The sequence below is a fragment of the Schistocerca americana genome, chromosome 6, assembly GCF_021461395.2.
Source record: "Schistocerca americana isolate TAMUIC-IGC-003095 chromosome 6, iqSchAmer2.1, whole genome shotgun sequence".
NCBI lineage: Eukaryota > Metazoa > Arthropoda > Insecta > Orthoptera > Acrididae > Schistocerca > Schistocerca americana.
In genome coordinates this window covers 155,687,353-155,711,164 of record NC_060124.1, presented here as the reverse complement: position 1 = coordinate 155,711,164, position 23,812 = coordinate 155,687,353, and the positions used below count along the sequence as shown (strand labels likewise).

At 42.9% G+C, this 23,812-nt stretch overlaps 1 protein-coding gene across 1 annotated transcript in view; it reads left to right on the top strand.

Annotated features, from left to right (window-relative positions):
* Positions 1 to 23,528, top strand: part of LOC124620021 — an 85,916-nt gene extending 62,388 nt beyond the window's left edge. The window contains 2 exon segments of the mRNA XM_047146687.1: positions 22,928 to 23,404; positions 23,407 to 23,528. Coding sequence (XP_047002643.1) covers positions 22,928 to 23,404; positions 23,407 to 23,528 — 599 coding nt within the window.
* Positions 23,529 to 23,812: the final 284 nt, after the last annotated feature.

Sequence of the window (23,812 nt, the reverse complement as noted above, 5' to 3'; positions counted from 1 at the left end):
ACAATGTGGCGATCCGATGGCAGGGTGTGGGTACGGCGAATGCCCGGTGAACGACATCTGCCAGCGTGTGTAGTGCCAACAGTAAAATTCGGACGCGGTGGTGTTATGGTGTGGCCGTGTTTTTCATGGAGGGGGCTTGCACCTCATGTTGTTTTGCGTGGCACTATCACAGCACAGACCTACATTGATGTTTTAAACATCTTTTTGCTTCACACTCTGGAAGAGCAATTCGGGGATGGCGATTACATCTTTCAATACGATCGAGCACCTGTTCATAATGCAGGGCCTGTGGCGGAGTGGTTGCACAACAATAAAATCCCTGTAATGGACGGGCCTGAACAGAGTCCTGACCTGAATCCTCTGGAACATCTTTGTGATGTTTTGGAACTCCGACTTCGTGCCAGGACTCACCGACCGACATCGATACCTCTGCTGAGTGCAGCACTCCGTGAAGAATGGACTGCCATTCCCCAAGAAACCTTCCAACACCTGATTGAACGTATGCCAGTGAGAGTGGAAGCTGTCATCAGACTAAGGGTAGGCCAACACCATACTGAATTCTAGCATTTCCTTATGGGGCCCGCCACGAATTTGTAAGTCATTTTCAGCCAGGTGTCCGGATACTTTTGATGACACTGTGTACATTTATTCAATACTTTTGATGACATAGTGTACATTATTTTATTCAGTACTACAATACATGATATTATTTCTCATCTTTTGGCAACAAAACCGTATTTTTTAAGATAATATCCAATCAATGCGACGGCCTTACTGGGAGAGCCTGTATGCCCGCCTGGTACCACTCTACTGGTAGAAGCCGGAGTCAAGGTTTTGCTACATGAGTAACCTCCCCATCATCCACTTACTGATCCCGCGGAATACATCCTTCATTGGGCCATACAGACGGTGCGATATGGGGGATGCAGGGTGGGTGAGGAAGAACAGTCCAACGAAGTTTTGTGAGGTCCTCTCGACTGCGCAAGCCTGTGTGAGTCCTTGCGTTTTCATAGAGAAGGAGAAGTTCGTTTACATTTTCGTGGCGACGAACCCGATCCAGTAATTTCATCAGTTTCCTGAGGGTAACACAAAATACTTCAGTATTGATCGTTGCATCATGAGAGACGACATCAAACAGAATAACCCTTTCAGAGTTCCAGAAGACTGCCACCATATCTTTACCGGCTGAGAGTGCGGTTTTGGACTTTTTCTTCTGTGGATTGCTGTTCGGTTCGAAAAGGCGAATCCATGTTTCATCGCCTGTGACGATGTTCGACAAATAATTGTCACGATCAGCCTCGTAACACGCAAGCAACACAGCACAGATGGTCCTTCGTTGCTCATCATGGTCTTCTGTAAGCTGTCGAGGAACCTAGCTGGAACACACATCTAAGAACCTCAGCTGGTGAAAGATGGTGTCAGAACTACCAACAGACACGTCCAATAGTGCAGCAGGGTGTTTGATAGTGATCCGTCGATCACCTCGATCCAACATTACAGGAGTCACAGCTGTGAGTGGCTGGTCGGCACGAGGGTGATGGGACAGGTTTGGGCAGCCTTGTGGCGAAGATGACAGACGCCTCGCCCTACGACTCACCGTGCTTTTGTTCACCGTCAGGTGTCCTTAGACATTCTCCAGGCTCCTGTGAACATCTGCGATGCTCTGGTTTTCCGCCAAAAGAAACTCAATGACAACTCACCGCTTCGAACGCACTTCCGTTACAGACGTTATTGTGAAGACTACGTATAGTGCCGCCACCTGTAGGAACTTCATGAAATTATAGGGACTGAAACGGGAATATTCCATTATGTCGCATAACAAATTCCGCATTTTTTCAGCTAGAACTGTCAGAGAAAAAAATGTGGTGTCTTATGTATCGAACACCACTCGTAATATGTGTATTAATATTTGGTGACAACAGTCTTGACTGGACGTTTCACTTGAATGTATCCTGCTTTTTTTTCAATTACTGGAACAGTCACCCCCTCACTGTCATCTTTCAGTAATTCTCTTGTAGAGAGCACGCGGCAGTGGTATATTTCTGCAGCGGCCGGCGGCCGGATGAAAAGCAATTCTACGGTGTCTGGGACCGCCGCTAGGCGACGTCCACATCTGTCGGCCTTGTTTTCATCTAATTTCGCGAATGGGACAACCACCGGCGCTGCGGAGGCGACCGGAAAAGTTGTAGCTTGTTACAAGTTGAACGGACGACAGCAGTACTCCCAGAGCGGCCACTACGCGAGTAGGACAGTCAGTGAAGCCTTATCTCTGCCCTGCTCTTCCCTCCCCGCAGAAGACGAAAGTAACAAAACGCCGGGCTCCGCAACGATCCTCTCTTTTCCTGTACTAATTTGTCTTCCCGAAAAGGTAACTGAACGTAGTAATTTAGGCTGTAGAGACATCTCGTCATATATTGCTTGTATAAGTGTATTTTAAATTATATAAACTCCAAAATTTCCGGAAATTTAAAGAATGTTATTTTGAGAACACCATAAGCTAGTATGTAAGAATCCGTTTGTGGTTATATCTAGTCTCGATCTGTACTGATCGTCGTCTGATCAACCTAAGTTCAAGAGAAAAACTTATGAAAAGTGTAACCGTCTAAGGAGTCAGACGTTTGTATGAGCGAAAGAGTGGTTTCAAGAAAGAAATGCGGAAGTAACCTCGTGACAGCAAGGCTAAAGTCACGAAAGATCGTAGCTCATCAAACATACATATAAAAAAAGAGGGGTGCCACTTAAAACAGAATTTAAGACATTCAGTTAACTTCCACATAAAAATTCTTGCGGTCTTACTACGCAGATGTTCGCTATAAGGTACAGGTATACCAACCTATCTGTCTGTATCTAGCTCTCCTTCTACCCTCTTCAAGTTCTGAGCCCAGGCATGTCTGCAGCATCTTCTTCCGTTAGGAACGGTCTTGGACGTCATTCAGCCAGTTGACTCCAGCCACCTTTCGGAGGTCCGTGTCCCACCGGTCTGGTGGAAGAAGATCTCGTTTCAAGTGCACAATGAGTTCTTGACACAAGTAAGAATGAAGATCAGCTTAGAAAATTTAGTAATAAAACTAGAAATTTACTTCAACTGAGAAGGGAAGTTAAAATTCAATATGATCTAGGCATGACAGAGTATGACAATGAAATGAATACCCTTAGCTGCCTACAGGCGTTGATATAAGTCAACGGGGACAGTTGAAAATGTGTGCCACGACCGTGACTCGAACCCGGGATCTCCTGCTTACATGGCAGACACTCTACCCATCTTTTTTCTTTTTCATTTTGTTCGGTACTGTTCGTTGCGTTCGGCCTGAGCGGACGTCAGATGAAATCCGTTCAAGTTGATCGTTGATTCGTTTATTCAGTTTCTTTTTTTTTTTTTATTTATTGCAGAGGGCAAGCAGCTCCCTGACCGAACACGCTGGGCTACCGTGGTGGCTATCCAGCTGAACCACCAAGGACACAGAGGATAGTGCGACTGCAGGGACTTATCTCAGACATGTCCGAAAGAACAGATACCATCTTCTTATATGACAGAGTATTCCAGAGTATTCCAAATTGTGGTAAACCTTGGGAAGAGAAAGAAAGACAGATTCAAAGAAAAAACAATGAGGCCATCCTAAGATCCAGTTCAGAGAACAAAAGAAGTTTAAAGAAAGTTACACAAAAGCAGATTATTCCAATAGATGGAGACAACGGTAGCTTTACGAAAAAAAGGAAATTTTAAAGTTTATCAGGAATTTTTTTTAGAGTCTCCAACATGCAAAACAAAAGCTGATTACAACATTCTCTTCGATGCACCTACAGTTCCTGAAAGACTTACTTCGGAAGTCAAATGTGCTATTGATACTTTGGAAAAGGGCCCTGTTCGTAGTTACGATGAGTTGTCTGTTGACATTAGGAAGTTTCGTGGCAAGAAAACTTAAGAGCACACGTTTAAAATCCCTGCTTCGTCTATTGACCGAGCATAAGTTCCAGTCTCGTGGAACAAAGCAATCACAATATCCTACGATGTTATATCATTCTACGATAGATAGTTCAGGAGATATGACATCAAAAACAGTGAGATGCTTGAAAAACTGACGCATCATAAATGACGTTTAAATTTATTACTTTGTTGCTAGTAACTCCATTCACAACACATTTTCCACACTGTTATCAACATATACCACCGAACGTACCTACAAAATTGTACCGTTGTATATGCTTAGTTCAGGAGATAAGACGTCGTAAACATTAAGCACAAGGCCACTCCCTGCATGATACGAGCGTGGACGCACAGATATAAATAAATACCTGGGAAAAATCGAGTTTCTTAGCTAGCTGTTTGTGGGAAAATGTTGCGGGGGTAATAAACATCTACCATCCCACGGGGTAGGAGTGAGTACGAGAAACACTGACATGTAAAAATATTCGCCAACGACCGACGTTGCTATCGAGTCCATAGTTTTCAGGTTCTTTAGGCTCTTTAGCGACTAGTGTGATGTCTAGTTTCGCGAAAAAGAGTTTAATTGCTCGACATTACTCAGAGTTATTATGAAAAATTTAATTAATGATTTGAGGAAAAAATTTTGTTCCGTTTTACACAACAAAGAGAAGAGTGGGAAATGGATGAACGGAGTATCAATTAGACCAGTGCGAGGTCTAGATTTGCAGAAAATATCTAATTGCTTGGAAGTAATCACGATAATTAAGAAAAGATTAAATATTGATTTGAGGGAAAATTGAAATATTTTACGAACAGCTGCTGCTAGGTAAGTAAATAAAATGTCAAGAAGTTCATCTCTTCAATGCCTAGTTGTGGTTCACACGTGATACGATGTGGTCTGTAGTGAAATGACGGTGTTTTCGTTCGCAAGTTATACTGTATGTGGACTGTTTCAGGTGCGGCTTCACATGTGGATTCATAATTTAATTTGTAAGCCACATCGTGTGCGACAGAGAGCATACCATTAATGTATATGTGTTTGTTAATGAAATGGTAGTCGAAGTGACCAATCGCACAGCAAATAAGTGATATGAAGAGAGATCCTAATATACACAATGTTGTGTTTTATGCAGTAAAGTATTATCTTATGACTATGTCACAAGTGAGTAACAAACGGAATCAGTCAGCTCATGCAAATAGCCGTAAGTAAGAATTTGAAGCCATATGAAATGGGATGATCACATAGACTTATTTGTGTTGTAATGCAGGTGTCGAACTTCGGTTCGCTGGCAGAACACTGGGAAAAAGCAGTCAGTTTAAAAAAGGAGGCTTTACGAAACAGTTTGTGACACACATCTTTGAATATTACTCAAGTGAGTCAAACATATACAGAAGAGGACTAAACAAAGAAAAGCGGCTCGAATTGTGACAGGTTTGTGCGATTCACGCAAGAGGGTCACGTAAATGCTGAGAAACCTGAAGTTGTAGACGCTTGTAGGTAGCCACTTTACCAAAACCTACTTACGAAGTTTAGTGAGTTTACTAAGTGAAGAACGTAAGGACATTCTGTCAGTAACTACCGACCTGCTTCACTACTAACATCATTCTCCAAAACTTTTGAGAGGGTGATATATTCTAGAATCGTATCTCACCGTAATAACAATACTATTCTTAGCAAATCACAGTTTGGGTTTCAGAAAGGTTGCTCTACTGGGTATGCCATTTACATGTTCGCTCACCAGATTTTACAAGCATTAAACAATAAAATAGATCTGGCTTGTACTGTCTGCAACCTCTTTAAGACATTTGATTGTGTGAATCACAGTATTCTCCGAGATAAACTGACGTTTTATGGGATTGATGGTGTAGCCAACTAATGGATAATGTTGTATCTAACCAAAATAATGCAGAAGGTTGTACTAAGTAATTCATGCAATGTAGTCCAGGGCCATAATTCTGACTAGTGAGAAATCACGCATGAGGTTCTGCAAGGTTCAATCTTAGCTCCACTACTGCTCCTCATACATGTAAACGATCTTCCATCTAATACGAAAATCAGAATTAGTTCTTTTTGTAGATATCACTAATATCGTAATCATTCCAAGCATACGTACAGAAACAGAAGAAAGTATCATTGATTGGTTTTCTGCAAATGATCTCACCCTCAATTTTAAAAAGACGCAACATATTCAGTTCTGCACATCTAGGGGTACTACACTGAAGAGAAGTGGAACTTATGGTGAGGAAATAATAAATAGGGTGGAACCTTCAAATTTCTTAGAGGTTCATACTGATGAGAATTTACACTACTGGCCATTCTACACCAAGAAGAAATGCAGATGATAAACGGGTATTCATAGGACAAATATATTACACTAGAACTGACATGTGATTACATTTTCACACAATTTGGGTGCATAGATCCTGAGAAATCAGTACCCAGAACAACCACCTCTGGCCGTAATAACGGCATTGATACGCCTGGGCATTGAGTCAAACAGATGGCGTGTACAGGTACAGCTGCCCATGCAGCTTCAACACGATACTACAGTTCATCAAGAGTAGTGACTGGCGTATTGTGACAAGCCAGTTGCTCGGCCACCATTGACCAGACATTTTCAATTGGTGAGAGATCTAGAGAATGTGCTGGCCAGGACAGCAGTCCGTACAGGACCTGCAACATGCGGTCGTGCACTATCCTCCCGAAATGTAGGGTTTCGCAGGGATCGAATGAAGGGTAGAGCCACGGGTCGTAACACATCTGAAATATAACGTCCACTGTTCAAAGTGCCGTCATTGCGAACAAGAGGTGACCGAGACGTGTAACCAGTGCCACCCCATACCATCACGCCGGGTGATACGCCAGTATGTCGATGACGAATACACGGTTCCAATGTGCGTTCACCGTGATGTCGCCAAACACGGATGTGATCATCATGATGTTGTAAACAGAGCCTGGATTCATCCGAAGAAATGACGTTTTGCCATTCGTGCACCCAGGTTCGTCGTTGAGTACACCATCGCAGGCGCTCCTGTCTGTGATACGTCAAGCGTAACCGCAGCCATGGTCTCCGAGCTGATAGTCCATGCTGCTGCAAACGTCGTCGAACTGTTCGTGCAAATGGCTGTTGTCTTGCAAAGTTCCCCATCTGTTGACTCAGGGATCGAGATGTGGCTGCACGATCCGTTACAGACATGCAGATAAGATGTCTGTCATCTCGACTGCTAGTGATACGAGGCCGTTGGGATCCAGCACGGCGTTCCGTATTACCCTTCTGAACCCACCGATTCCATATTCTGCTAACAGTGATTGGATCTCGACCAACGCGAGCAGCAATGGTGCGATACAATAAACCACAATCGCGATAGGCTACAATCCGACCTTTATCAAAGTCGGAAACGTGATGGTACGCATTTCTCCTCCTTACACGAGGCATCACAATAAAGTTTCACCAGGCAACGCCGGTCAACTGTTGTTTGTGTATGAGAAATCGGTTGGAATCTTTCCTCATGTCATCACGTTGTAGGTGTCGACACCGGCGCCAACCTCGTGTGAATGCTCTGAAAAGCTAACCATTTGCACATCACAGCATCTTCTTCCTGTCGGTTAAATTTCGCGTCTGTAGCACGTCGTCTTCGTGGTGTAGCGGTTTTAATGGCCGGTAGTGTAAATTGGAAGAAACACATTTTGGAACTCCTAAAACAACCTTGTTCAGCCACATTTGCGCTTAGAATCATTGAAAATCTTGGGAAGAGACAAATCGGTAAGTTTACATATTTTGCATATTTTCATTCAATTATGTCATATGGAATAATGCTCTGGGGTCACTCATCTTTAGGAAACGAAGTCTTCGTTACAGAAAACCGTGCTGTAAGAATAATATGTGGTACTCAGCCACGATAATCTCGATGACGTCTGTGTAAGGAGTGGACATTCTGACTATTGCTTCACAGTGTATTTACTCCTTCACAAATAGAACTACAGTTCTAAAGGAACAATGATGTACATAATTACAATACCAGATGGAAAAATGACTGTAATTACTCACATTAAGGTTGTCTATAGCACAATAACGCCTGCACAACAATCCAGCAAAAATTTTTTACGACTTACTCAATGATATAAAATGTCTGACAGACAGCAAAGTAAAATTTGAAAAAGAACTGAGAAAGTTTCTCATTGACAAGTCCTTCTATTCCCTAGAAGAATTTCTTTTACTGTAATGTTAAAAAGGTGGTGGTCAAGAATTACTAACTTACATCTGAATATTTTTTCTTTTTCTAGTAAAAAATAATAACATAAAAAGAGCTTAGAGATGTTCAGAATGTAACCACATGTACAAATTAATTCGCGATATGAATTACGGTCTATCGTTCAAAATGATATATGAAATATGTAACTAACTAAAACTGATTAAATAAATGTTGCCACCCTTCTCGTTAAGGTAATCCGCCATTACCTTTCTTAGACCTGTGCTCGAGTATTCGCACGGTGAGCAAGCAGTCGAGTGAATGGCGAGAAAATGAAACCGACGTAGCTGTACTGACTACTCCTCTCGAATACCACTTACGAGGCAACCAACTGTGCTCATAAATTCTCTTTATGGGCCCCTGCGGAGCGCTTTGGAGGTGGGGCGTTGACGTACAGCCTGGCATTGAGGAACTGAGTGGCAACTCATCTCTCTCCCCATCACCGCTCAGATTCTGACGTTGCAAATACCAGCAGTCAAGTTAGGATCGCTCTACAGCGGCATCGAGTGTGGCAGCTCACATGTCCTGACTTCTCCGTTGCTCGGTGACCACCCAGTTGCGACCAGATTATCACAAGCCGCTAAAGGTCATGTGACAGCTACAGGCTTTTTTGGGGCAGCATTTTAGATCCCAGTAACCATTAATGTTTCAGTTTCGTTCACTAGTAAGGATCAGACCAGCCAGAACATTATGAACACTTACCTAATAGACGGTATGTCCACCTTTAGCACGGATAACAGCGGCGACGCGTAGTGGCATGGAATCAGTGAGGCCTACTTAGGTTGCTGGAAGGAGTTGGCACCACATCTGCACACACAAGTCACCTAATCCCCGGAAATTCTGGGGAGGGGGCGATGAGCTCTGACGCTACGTTCAATCACATCCAAGATGTGTTAGATAGGGTTCATATCTGACGAGTTGGGGACCAGCACATGAATTGGAACTCGGCACTGTGTTCCTCGAACCATGCCGGCCGCTAATGCCGAGCCATTCTAGGCGCTTCAGTCTGGAACCGCGCTGCTGCTACAGTCGCAGGTTCGAATCCTGCCTCGGGCATGGATGTGTGTGATGCCCTTAGGTTAGTTAGGTCTAAGTAGTTCTAAGTCTAGGGGCCCATGGTGCTCAGAGCCATTTGAACCTCGAACCACTCCGTCACGCTCCTGGCCTTGTGACATGGCGACTTATCTTGTTGAGAAATGCCACTGCCGTCGGGAAGAGTGATAATCATGAAGGGGTGTACGTGTTCTGCAACTAGTGTAAGATACCCGTTGGCCGTCACGGTGCCTTGACGAGCTCACTGGACCCATCGATGCCCACGATAATGTTTCCAGGGCATAATGGAGCCGCCGCCAGCTTGTCTCCGTCCCGCAGTACAGGTGTCAATGAGCTGTTCCGTGGAAGACTACGGATTGCCGCCCTCATATGGGCGTGGTGAAGAAGGTCCAGTGACGATGGTCACGTGCCCATTTCAGTGGTAGTTGCCGATGTCGTGGTGTTAACATTGGCACATGCATGGGTCGTCGCCTGCTGCGGCTCATGCCCGATGCACTGTGTGTTCAGACACACCTGTACTCCACTACAGATGGCCGCCTTTCTTGTTTTACCAGTCTCCCCAACCTACGTCGTCCGACATTTGTGATGAGGGGTAGGTGACCAACCCTACGACTTCTGGACGTGGTGTCACCTTGGTTTCGCCACATGTTGAAGACACTCACGACAGCACTCCTCGAACAACCGACAATCCTGTGCAGTTGGCGAAATGCTCGTGCCGAGCCTCCGGGCCATCAGAAATTGCCCTCGGTCAGACTCAGATAGATCGCGTGCCTTCCCCATTCTACACACGGACAGCACGCTCACTGATACTACAAGCACCGTTCCTTGTGTCTGACTAGCAATCATTCCTCGCCTGGTGAAGCTACTATCGCCTGGACTGGTTTATATCGATAGTGGGTCGGTGATCATAATGCTCTGCCTGATCGATGTATGTACTGTGTACCTCCTAAGAGTCGTTAGGTTTATTTTCTCTGGTGTTTCGGCAGATTTTTGCAAGTTCGTTTTTGCAATGTGAAGCTGGCGTCATCCCAAACAAACCTGCTCATCGCATCTATCACGCGGAGCCCAGCGTCGACGGAAAGCGCAGGTTTGTATGGCATAACAAACAAAATGAATTTTAGAACGCAATTTTACGTGTTCATCGTGAAGACTGCTCCCAAATTAGTCTTGTGCAATATTCGTTTTATCGATATTTATTAACAGGGACAGTAAAAAACGAAGAATAAACAGTACTCCAGCAACACTGAGCAGCGGTGCTGCATGGCGGGGACGGTCGGAGTGGCCGTGCGGTTCTAGGCGCTACAGTCTCGAGCCGAGCGACCGCTACGGTCGCAGATTCGAATCCTGCCTCGGGTATGGATGTGTGTGATGTCCTTAGGTTAGTTAGGTTTAATTAGTTCTAAGTTCTAGTAGACTGATGACCTCAGAAGTTAAGTCGCGTAGGGCTCAGAGCCATTGCATGGCGGGAGCACTCCAGTCAGCGCGGGCCAGGGGGGTGTTGTCGCTGCTGTAGCATTGCTTGTTCTTCGTTTTTTACTGTCCCTATTAAAACATGTCGATGAAACGTATATTGCACGAGACATATTTGCGGCCTCCTTGTCGAACGGGCACGTAAAATTCCCCTTGAAAATCATTTGCACAGCTGGCCACCCAAAATCCAACACCCTGAAGGAAACTTTCAAATCAGGTGAAATTTGTCAGTAGCGCCACTTGCAGGCTCTATGCAAAAAGGAAACAGACGGCCATATGAACCTACTGGACCACCACGATGGTCACATTAGAGTCTGGAGACAGTGGTGAGAGACTGTTGGCTTATACATCTCTATTGTTTCGCGTAAGCCGCCTATAGGGATTGCGGACTGCCCTTCGGAGAAATCGGAACCAAGCTACTGTGACGCGGATGTGTAATCGCTGGACCCACCTCGTTGCACCACTACAGGAATACTGTGGGCGTGGCAGCGATGGACCGCTCTGCCACATCACAAAGCATATCACAACAAATTCGGTCTGTTGCGCAACAATAGGTAAGCAGTGTCCGCGTGTACCATTCGACGATGTTTGCAGCAGAGACCGTAAGGCGTCCATTGTTGCGTCTACCACTTAGTCAATGCCAAAGGCGATCGCGCTGGCAATAGTGCAGTGAACGACGGCCATTGTTCCTACCGACAAATCCCGAGTCTGCGAGCACCACCACGATCGTCAGATTAGAATCTGGAGAGATACCGTTGTACTGTTGCCTTATGCTTCGGCATACTGGTCAAATGGTTCAAATGGCTCTGAGCACTATGGGACTTAACATCTGTGGTCATCAGTCCCCTAGAACTTAGAACTACTTGAACTTAACTAACCTAAGGACATCACACACATCCATGCCCGAGGCAGGATTCGAACCTGCGACCGTAGCAGTCGCGCGGTTCCGGACTGAAGCGCCTAGCACCGCTCGGCCATATGTAAGGATGTAGAGGCTTATCTCACTAGGGGTAAGATACATACTGCCTACAGGAAAATTAAAGAGACCTTTGGAGAAAAGAGAACTACTTGTATGAATATCAAGAGCTCAGATGGAAACCCAGTTCTAAGCAAACAAGGGAATGCAGAAAGGTGGAAGGAGTATATAGAGGGTCTATACAAGAGCGATGTACTTGAGGACAATATTACGGAAATGGAAGAGGATGTAGATGAAGATGGAATGGGAGATATGATACTGCGTGAAGAGTTTGATAGAGCACTGAAAGACCTGAGTCGAAACAAGGCCCCGGGAGTAGACAACATTCCAATAGAACTACTGACAGCCTTGGGAGAGCCAGTCCTGACAAAACTCTACCATCTGGTGAGCAAGATGTATGAGACAGGCGAAATACCCTCAGACTTCAAGAAGAATATAATAATTCCAATCGCAAAGAAAGCAGGTGTTGACAGTTGTGAAAATTACAGAACTATCAGTTTAATAAGTCACGGCTGCAAAATACTAACGTGAATTCTTTACAGACGAATGGAAAAACTGGTAGAAGCCGACCTCGGGGAAGATCAGTTTGGATTCCGTAGAAATATTGGAACACGTATTCAATAGCCACCCTACAACTTATCTTAGAAGATAGATTTCTACCATTTGTAGACTTAGAGAAAGCTTTTGACAATGTTAACTGCAAAACTCTCCTTCAAATTCTGAAGGTGGCAGGGGTAAAATACAGGGAGCGAAAGGCTATTTACAATTTGTACAGGAAAGTTATAAGAGTCGTGGGACATGAAAGGGAAACAGTGGTTGGGAAGGGAGTGAGACAGGGTTGTAGCCTCTCCCCGATGTTCATCAATCTGTATACTGAGCAAGCAGTAAAGGGAAAAAAAAGAAAAATTCGGAGTAGGTATTATAATCCATGGAGAAGAAATAAAAACATTGAGGTTCGCTAATGACATTGTAATTATGTCAGCGACGGCAAAGGACTTGGAAGAGCTGTTGAACGGAATGGACAGTGTCTTGAAAGGAGGATAAAAGATAAACATCAACAAAAGCAAAACTAGGATAATGGAATGTAGTCGAATTAAGTGGGGTGATGCTACGGGAATTAGATTAGGAAATGAGACACTTAAAATAGTAAAGCACTTTTGCTATTTGGGGAGCAAAATACCTGATGGTGGTCGAAGTAGGGAGGATATAAAATGTAGACTGGCAATGGCAAGGAAAGCGTTTCTGAAGAAGAGAAATTTGTTAACATCGAGTATAGATTTAAGTGTCAGGAAGTCGTTTCTGAAAGTATTTGTGTGGAGTGTAGCCATGTATGGAAGTGAAACATGGACGATAAATAGTTTAGACAAGAAGAGAATAGAAGCTTTCGAAATGTGGTGCTACAGAAGAATGCTGAAGATTAGATGGGTAGATGACATAACTAATGAGGAGGTATTGAATAGATTTGGGGAGAAGAGGAGTTTGTGGTACAACTTGACTAGAAGAAGGGATCGGTTGGTAGCACATGTTCTGAGGCATCAAGCCCGCATCTCGTGGTCGTGCGGTAGCGTTCTCGCTTCCCACGCCCGGGTTCCCGGGTTCGATTCCCGGCGGGGTCAGGGATTTTCTCTGCCTCGTGATGGCTGGGTGTTGTGTGATGTCCTTAGGTTAGTCAGGTTTAAGTAGTTCTAAGTTCTAGGGGACTGATGACCATAGATGTTAAGTCCCGTAGTGCTGAGAGCCATTTGAACCATTTTGAGGCATCAAGGTATCACCAATTTAGTATTGGGGGGCAGGTTGGAGGGTAAAAATCGTAGAGGGAGACCAAGAGATCAATACACTAAGCAGATTTAGAAGGATGTAGGTTGAAATAGGTACTTGGAGATTAAGAAGCTTGCACAGGATAGAGTAGCATGGAGAGCTGCGTCAGACCAGTCTTAGGAGTGAAGACCACAACAACAACTACAGTTTCATACAGTGGCTCTGAGCGCTATGGGACTTAACATCTGAGGTCATCAGTCCCCTAGAACTTAGAACTACTTAAACCTAACTAACCTAAGGACATCACACTCATCCATGCCTGAGGCAGGATTCGAACCTGCGACCTTACTAGTCGCGCGGTTCCGGACTGAAGCGCCTAGAACCGCTCGGCCACCGTGGCCGGGTTTCATACAGTGACCCACGCAACCAAATACAAGACTGGGAACATATGTGACACGACTAAAGTAATATTACTGCGTGTGCGAGACAGAAAACACACTGAAAATAACAAACTTAACTGCTGTGTCCTTTTTGATCATGAATATAACCAAATGTAACAGTTTGCAGGCCAAAGTTAGGCTGTAAACGGCAAAGTAGTCAAACAAATGAGAAAAGAAGCAGGACACGAAAATTTAAATTAACATTCTGGTACCTTATTATAGAGTCCTTTTTCAATTTTCTTTATTTTACTGTTCATGCACAACAACAACACAAAATCACGCAGGAATTCGTTTTCACTCTACTTTTCCTCGCGGTGCAAATTATTGTGCAAAACATCGGAGGAAGAAGATAAGAAATAGTGTCCTCGCGATGTAATATAGGTCTAGGGTAATGAAGGAACGTTGATGGATGTATACCAAGGCCAGAGAAAGGCGGGTGGTTTTATACCTACTGCTAGCAGAAACCTGTGAGTTGATTATTATGGACGTGGTTAAGCAGCTGGCGCTTGATTTCCGATTTCGAGGTGGCGCTTACCGGACGTCAATACCGGCAACTGTTTACCAAGAGATATGGCGCCGCGCCAAAACGCTGAGACCTCCCCATCTCCGCTGCAGCCATCTTAGTTTCCACTGCCGGTCTTCTCCATTCAGTACAGTTGCAGCGACTGTTCCCTCGACGAAAATTCGTCTTTCCCTAGCTTCAGCGATCTCATTGTTGCTTTAGCTTGCTCTGAGCTATTCTGCAGTGTCGTAAAATTTATCAAAATCTCTCGCGGATTAGCTGTTCCATTACTGCCTTTAGTTGTATTTAGTGGTAGATACAATACCAGAACCTATCAGTGCGCGTGAGAAGACTAGTTCGAACTTCTTTAGTAACATTTGGATTACTTCCTGCCTTGTTATTCTGATGCTAAATAACGCAGTAGCAATATTTAAACCTATTTTTTAAATTTTATTTGGTTTTGGAAATTGACCTTACAGTTATTGCTATAGTTTACCTTGGAAGTATTTATGAGAATGAAGAAAAGATCATTTATATATCGAATTACTTCTGTCTGTATAATCTGTTAAAGTCCTCTTAATTTGTAATCCCAGAACAGTCTTGTACACATATATAGTGGGTGGGGGGGGGGGGGGGGGGGGGGGCGAGGGGAGCACGATGGCCTATCGGGATTATTTCGTTGAACTGCCAGCAGAATAAGCCATCGACCAAGGAGATTGGCAGCAACAATACTGTCTACTTTCCACAAGCACATCGTTGCAGGTAAACTGTCGAGAAGGGATAGGCACGCATTTTATGTTTCCTTGTTAGTGAAAGGAAATTTTGCTTCCGCAAGATATTTTCTGTGTGCTCGAAGACAACGCTCAAACTAAACCAGTAAGTAACACGATTAAAGTCAAAAGTTTAAGGATTACTTTGACAATGCTTACAGCGATAAATGTTTAAAACTTTTCGTAAATGAACTGAAATAATTCCAATATGGTGACGTGGCACAACAGCCCACTGAAATAGGGCACATCGGCCTACGTGACCAACCTGCCATGGTGTTTTTATGTAAGTGAGTACTCTTATTGTTTGAATAGTTACATTCGTAATCAGAGTCTGTATCATATACAATTGATTTTTTATGTAAGCAAGTTGCGTCTTTCATTGATTTTAAACCGGTAACATGTATACATGTAATACATGAATACCATAAAAGATCTGTCTCTGCACCTCCCAGACACTCATTCTCTGTCGCCCTTCTCATTCACATGGTCATTGGCAGAAAATATTTTTCCTGCCATAGCTGTTAATACAACACTTTCAAACAGGCCTTACTAAAGATTGAACTTGCGACTTCGCACTCAATATGTTGTTTGTTAGACAGATAGTTAAACTTCAATCAGTTAAACAAGAACCGACAGTGCAATTGTTGAAAAGCTCGAAGCACTCGTTGACAGACGAAGAACGTTGTTCATCCACCTCTGTTAGCCAGCGTGGATTTTCAGCTGACTTTTAGTGCATATTGTGAGGATTGATTTGCTCATAGCTTGGAAACAATGCTGCATCAGTAAACAATATCCTACATGGAATACTTTACAGTTTTTGTAGTAACCATTTGGTGAGCTGCCATCGAATTAGAAAGTAATTGTCATGAAGCTGTTGATGGAGTGGAATTGTAGAATGTGAGAAATACGTTGCAATATAGCATCCACAGAACACTCCTTTGTCTGCTCACACTCCCACATTCTAGCTACTGTGGACATGTGGACTGTGGGTTACAGCTGCTAAAATATTAGTTTCATTTTCCCCATTAGGTGCCGTTTTTTGATTGGCACGTTTTACTGTTCACACACCCAGTTTCTTGATTTTTTTTCTTTTTCCAATGTTTGCAATGACAGATCGTAATGCTTGGCACGAGAAGGATACCATTCAACATACAACCACACAGCAGGTGGAGCAGTACGGCGATATTTGCCATAAACGAAAACCATTTCCAATGTTTCGACTGCCACATAGATTCTAAAAGTCCAAATAGTTTGACAAGTAACTTTCTCATCTCTACAACAGCTCAACCCTGGCATTCGATTCAAGTCAATTCACGAATCGTAACTGAGTTAGGCGTTTACTTACACTTCCCGAGCGAGTTGGAGCAGTCGTCAGCACACTTGACTCGCATTAGGGAGGACGACCGTTCAAGTCTACCTCTGGTCATCCGGATTTAGATTTTGTGTGATTTCCCTGCGTCGCTTCACCCAAATGCCGGATGGCTCCTTTGAAATGGTGAAGCCGAGTTCCTACCCCATCATTGACACAGTCCGAGCCAGTGCTCCGTCGCTAATGACCTCCGTGTCGACGGGACGTTAAATCCTAATCTTCCTTTCTTTGCTTACTTTTCCTACAGTAGGGCAGACGGTTCTGGTACTTTTCTCCTGACTGTGGGTTAGTAGTTTGAAGCGTTATTATCTTCTCAATATTTTGTCGACTGTCACACATGTTAATGGCGACGAAGATCTTTTCGCAGACCTTTTCCAGTGCTGTAGAAGAAACTACGAATTGTGGTAAAAAAGTTGGTGTCATAATTCGGCAGCTATAAACGTTAACACTTCTCAAGAGGGGGAGGGGGTTCGGGGTAGACAGGGTAGAAATTTTATTGAGTCTAATTTTTTATGGGCTTCAAATGTTACTTAGAGAGTCTGCTTTTCAGATTCATTCATATAAAGTACGCCATAAATGTTGAAATATGTTAATGTCGCGATTTACTGCAGAGGGTCTGGCGTATCCGTGTGCTCAAATGCGACTGATATAATTCTATAATACTGTAGTTATCGACCGAACAGGAGTCCAGTGAGTTTCGATAGTTTCTTAGCTGAGGAAATTGTAAACAACGTCTTTCAGAAAACTATTAAGTAGTTCTCTGCAAATGGAGTCTCACTAAATTTTCAGAAAACACAGGATTACAGTTCTGTGCAGTAAAGGGCATAACAGCATTGATAAATATAGACTTTAAACGAAAGTCTGTTGCTAAGACAGGATATTCAGAACTTCTGGGTGTGTGCATTTATGGGAAATTGAATTGGAAGAAACACATTGATGATCTACTGAAACAGTTAGGTTCAGCTACCTGTGCTATTAGGGTGATTGCAAATTTTGGTGATAAACATATCGGTAAATTATCCTACTGTGCATATTTGCATTTGCTGCTTTCATATGGCATCATATTTTGGGGTAATCATCGTTAAGAGAAAAGGTATTCATTGCACAAAAGCATTTAATCAGAACTGGAGACCACCCAAGATAGTCTTACAGACATTTATTTCAGGAACTCGGGATACACACATACCTTCGCAATACATATGTTCACTTATGAAATTCGTTATTAATAACCCCTCCCAATTCAAAAATAATAGCGAAATGCGTAGCTACAACACTAGAAGAAAGGACGATCTTCACTATTCTGGGTAAATCTGACTTTGGTACAGATAGGGGTGAATTATGCTGCCACAAAAATCTTTGGTCCTTTGTCCAATAGCGTTAAAAGTCTGACAGATAGCCAGCCAACATTTAAAAATAAATAAAAGAATTTCTGAATGGCAACTCCTTCTACTCAATAGATTAATTTTTAAATATGAAGTAGTAAATGTAAAAAAAATTAATTATTCTGTGTAAAGAAAACTTATGTTAAACTGACACGTTCCACATAATTACGAAATGTCATATTCATGGTCTATGGAACAAGTTTTAATGTAACATAGTACCACAGAGGGCATTAGTATCAACTAAAATAGTATGCTCAACAAGATTTCTCTTCGTAACATGATACGTTTATGGTAAACACTCTGAAAGCACGTGCTTGTCTCACTTATACTGAAGTTGTCATTTCGCTTGTTCTATGTACGATGCAAAACGTGAATGCCGGAAATGCAAACAAGCGTATTTATACAGGTAGAAAAGGTTGGAAAAGGAATCCCAATCGTGCAGAAAACGCTACTATTGGTAAGCGGAAGCCAGTTAATCGATATAATTTCGTCAAAATGAAAGTGTTTCGACATCGGACGTGAAAAGACCAACTGCCGGATTACCGATTAGAGGTTTGTTCAGTTTCAATATTAAAAAACAGAAATTAAAAATTTAAACATTTTTCAAGTTGGCGGAAGCTATAACTCACTAAAGACGAGTATACAAAGAATTACCTTATACCTTTTTGTAACTTGTGAGTGGGCATTTGTTATACTACTGTACGTAAGACTTTTGCGATATATTTTAGTTTAGACTTTTGGTGCACATTTTTTATAACGACTTTTTTGTCGAAAACGTTGATTTTTTATTTCAGAGTACCGCCATTTTGTTGAAAACTATTTTTCAAATGTCCCAACGAACTACGTTAGGCCGGTCGGAGTGGCCGAGCGGTTCTAGGCGCTACAGTTCGGAACCGCGCGACCGCTACGGTCGCAGGTTCGAATCCTGCCTCGGGCATTGACGTGTGTCGTGTCCTTAGGTTAGCTAGGTTTAAGTAGTTCTAAGTCTAGGGGACTGATGACCTCAGACGTTAAGCCCCATAGTGCTCAGAGCCATTTTGAACTACGTTAGACAGTATCACCAGTTTCAAAGCAGTTTTTGAAATTTTGTTCTAGATTGAAAAATGGGGCCTTCAATGCTCCAACCAACGGCTCTCGCACTCCATGAAGGCCTTTCGTAATTTGTTCGTTATTTTATTGGAAAAGTCGTGCATATCGGCTCAAAAATCCAGCGTCACCCTGGTTTACCCCCGTAAACGACAGTGCAAAAGACACATTGGGGTACATAAAACCCTGGTATGTATTAATTTTTAGAAACGTCGTAGGTTTTTTCTTAAAAATCAACTATAGGTTAATGAAAGTTTGAATACTTTATTATAATTTGAACAAGAAAATAAATTTTTACGTTAGTATTAATTTAATTGTAAGCAGAAACCTAAGTCGAAGCAAGGCCCCGGGAGTAGACAACATTCCATTAGAACTACTGACAGCCTTGGCAGAGCCAGTCCTGACAAAACTCTACCATCTGGTGAGCAAGATGTATGAGACAGGCGAAATACTCTCAGACTTCAAGAAGAATATAATAATTCCAATCCCAAAGAATGCAGGTGTTTGCAGATGTGAAAATTACTGAACTATCAGTTTAATAAGTCACAGCTGCAAAAGACTAACGCGAATTCTTTACAGACAAATGGAAAAACTGATAGAAGCCGACCTCGGGGAAGATCAATTTGGATTCCGTAGAAATGTTGGAACACGTGAGGCAATACTGACCTTACGACTTATCTTAGAAGATAGATTAAGGAAAGGCAAACCTACGTTTCTAGCATTTGTAGACTTAGAGAAAGCTTTTGACAATGTTGACTGGAATACTGTCTTTGCAATTCTGAAGATGGCAGGGGTAAAATACAGGGAGCGAAAGGCTATTTACAATTTGTACAGAAACCAGATGGCAGTTATAAGAGTCGAGGGGCATGAAAGGGAAGCACTGGTTGGGAAGGGTGTGAGACAGGGTTGTAGCCTCTCCCCGATGCTATTCAATCTGTATATTGAGCAAGCAGTAAAGGAAACAAAAGAAAAGTTCGGAGTAGGTATTAAAATCCATGGAGAAGAAATAAAAACTTTGAGGTTCGCCGATGACATTGTAATTCTGTCAGAGACAGCAAAGGACTTGGAAGAGCAGTTGATCGGAATGGACAGTGTCTTTAAAGGAGGGTATAAGATGAACATCAACAAAAGAAAAACGAGGATAATGGAATGTAGTTGAATTAAGTCGGGTGATGCTAAGGGAATTAGATTAGGAAATGAGACACTTAAAGTAGTAAAGGAGTTTTGCTATTTGGAGAGCAAAATAACTGATGATGGTCGAAGTAGAGAGGAAATAAAATGTAGACTGGCAATGGCAAGGAAAGTGTTTCTGAAGAAGAGAAATTTGTTAACATCGAGTATTGATTTAAGTGTCAGGAAGTCGTTTCTGAAAGAATTTTTGTGTGGAGTGTAGCCATGTATGGAAGTGAAACATGGACGATAAATAGCATCATAGAAGCTTTCGAAATGTGGTGCTACAGATGAATTCTGAAGATTAGATGGGTAGATTACACAACTAATGAAGAGGTATTGAACAGAATTGGGGAGAAGAGGAGTTTATGGCACAACTTGACTAGAAGAAGGGATCGGTTGGTAGGATATGTTCTGAGGCAGCAAGGGATCACCGATTTAGTACTGGAGGGCAGCGTGGAGGGTAAAAATCGTAGAGGGAGACCAAGAGATGAATACACTAAGCAGATTCAGAAGGATGTAGGCTGCAGTAGGTACTGGGAGATGAAGAAGCTTGCACAGGATAGAGTAGCATGGAGAGCTGCATCAAACGAGTCTCAGGACTGAAGACCACAACAACAAAAAGCAGAAACATGTAAACAGACAAAAATTTTCTTCTTCTAGAGTAAGCAACATTAAAACTGAAAAGAGAACCATTGTCACGCGTTACACTGTTAATAACAAACCCATTATCCACAAAAGATGTTAAATTTACAGACAAGGTAAAGAAGTTATAGATTTGCGCAGCGGTCCGTCTTAGCCAGATAGCTCCTTACTGCTGCTTTTCACTCGATGCGTTCGTAGCGTGTCTGTACCCTTTGTTTATCTGTCAAGGTAGCTGGCGCAGAGACTGCATCTTGTTTACGTGCTGTCTGCTTCTTCTGCTGGTCATCCTGCTTTCTAGAGAAGCACACGTGATAGGTGGAAGGTCACTATTTAGTACAAAACAACGTATCACAAGAAGAAAAACCGGAAAAACTTACAGAACTGTCCTATGTTAATACGCTTATTATTTCTTATTTTCTCCTTTATTTGGCAAGGAACCAATTTTAGTTTGTACAAGAGAACATTTTAAATCATCAGAAGATTACTTGTCATCTACCTGAAGACAGATATCATTTGCCAAACAAACGTGACAGTATTCTTTTAGCTACGGAAAAGGGTAATAAAAATACAAGAAGACCAAAAACAAAATTTCTGATTCACAACTATCCAAGAGAAGAATATTTTGTGGACAATAGCAGGGTATTGCTTGAAATTTAACGGTTCCTGTCTCCACCATTACAAATACTAACATCCTTTATTTACTAGGGTAAGTCAATTATTATCCGCAAAGTAGTCATATCATTTTATTGTAATCAAATAGGAAACTTACAAGAACATCATTTTTGACATAGTCTCCTTGCGTTTCAACGCACTTGGTACATCGTTATACAAGCTTCCTGATGCCCTCATAAAAGAAGGTTCTCGGTTGAGCTGCGAGCCAGGAATGCACCGCTTCTTTCACTGCTTCGTACGAGGCAAATCGACGGCCCCTTAATGCCTGTTTGAGTGGACCAAAAAAGTGATAGTCAGAAGGGGCCAGATCGGCACTATACGGAGCATGATGCAGTACTTCAAATGTGAGTTTCTGGAGCGTTTCAGCAGTGTGGGCAGTAGTATGCGTACGGGCATTGTCGTGCAACAACACAACACCTTTTGACAGCAATCCTCGGCGTTGTGCCCTTTTCCCCATAATGTTCCAGTACTAGACCTTGTGCGTCCTAGAAAACAGTAAGCATCAATTTTCCTGCTGACGGTTAGCTCTTGAACTTTCTCTTGCACTGTGAATTTGGATGTTTCCATTCCATACTCTGCCATTTACTCTCCAGCTCGTAATGATGGATCCATGTCTCGTCACCAGTAATGATCCTGTCTAAGAAATTGTCCCTTTCGTTACCATACCGATGCAAATGTTGTTTGCATATGTCCAAGCGCGTTAGTTTATGCAACTGTGTGAGTTGTTTTGGGACCCATCTTGCACAAACTTTATGAAACCCAAGTCTGTAGTGGGTGATTTCGTAGGTAGAATCGTGACTTATTTGCAGACGATGTGCCACTTCGTCAATAGTTAATCGTCTGTCTAAGAGAATCATTTCGCGTGAACGCTCAATGGTTTCTTCATTTGTGGCAGTAGACGCTCGTCCGGCTCCTTCATCGTGCGTAACACTTGTGCGACCATTTCGGAATTTTTCAATCCATTCGTAGACACTCCTTTGTGCAAAACACTGTTCTCATACTGTACTGTCTTCGATGAATTTCTGCCTCTGATACGCATTCCGACCACAAAAAATGGATCACTGAATGTTGCTCTTCTTTGGTGCAAATAGACAGCGGAGCGGCCATGATTAACAGCACGGCAGCGATAACGAAACTAACCTAGCAGCTTGAAAATTGCAAAGATATAACAACAAATGAACAAAGCATGCGTCATCAACGTAAAACGACAGTACTACCAAAATAAACAAAAATATAACTAAATTGCGGATAATAATTTACTTACCCTAGTATAAGCAAGACTAATACAACTTTCAATAAGAATATTGAAGATCTGAAAACTAACCAGCCCTTTGTGGTTTAGCGCATTGGTGTGAGGAATATTAAAGATTTTAATAGGCTGTTTCATAAGATCCATGTGTTGCCATCTGTATACACGTGATTAATTTATCCTGTGGTTCAGCGATGGAAATAGAACAGATTGCTACAACAAAACTTCACTTGGATACAGGGCAAAAATAATTTTGGTGAAGAAAGCTTTGCCACCGATGATCCACCACTTTTTGGCTGATATCGACCGTCAGATGTCATTCTTCGACCAGCACTTCGGCTTGGGGCTGATACATGACGACTTGCTTTTCCCTCATCTGTCTCTCGTTCCTGCTCTGTCTGGTCACTACAGACCATGGTGTCATTTGGCAGCTAGTGACTCTGTCGTATCTGCCATCCAGAACAACAAAGATGGCTTCAAGGTTAATCTAGACGTCCTGCAGTTCAAACCGGAGGAACTGACGGTAAAAGTGGTGGGTGAAAGAGTGGTGCCAGAGACAAAACATGAAGGGCGTCGAGATGAGCACGGTTACATATTGCGCCACGTGCAGCTTCCCTATTTGCTGCCGAAGGACGTAGTGACTGAACAGGTGCAGACGCAACTGTCATCGGATGGTGTCCTCACAATCACGCAACAAACAAGGCTATCCCTCCAGCAGAGGGCGGTGAGCGAGTAGTACAAGTTGTGCAGACGCGTGTTCCAGCAGTTACCATCCAGCAACAGCAGGGAGGAGAGAAGATGGAGCAGTGAATAATCCATTGCTGGTGTACAAACCACACTCATGCTCTTAAATTAAGCACAATTGCACAATGTGGTGCAACGTGGTACTACACAATACTGGCGCTAATAGCATAGGCACATAGGGAACACACACGACACAGATCTGTAAGTCCACGGTTTTTTTTTTTGTAAAGTTGAGAAAACTGTCCCGAAACACGTGTGCTGTTTCCTGCACATGTACCCCGACGTCAGTATGGGATATGATCACCATGCTCACGTAGACAGGCCGCACAACGGGTTGGCACTCTCTGGAT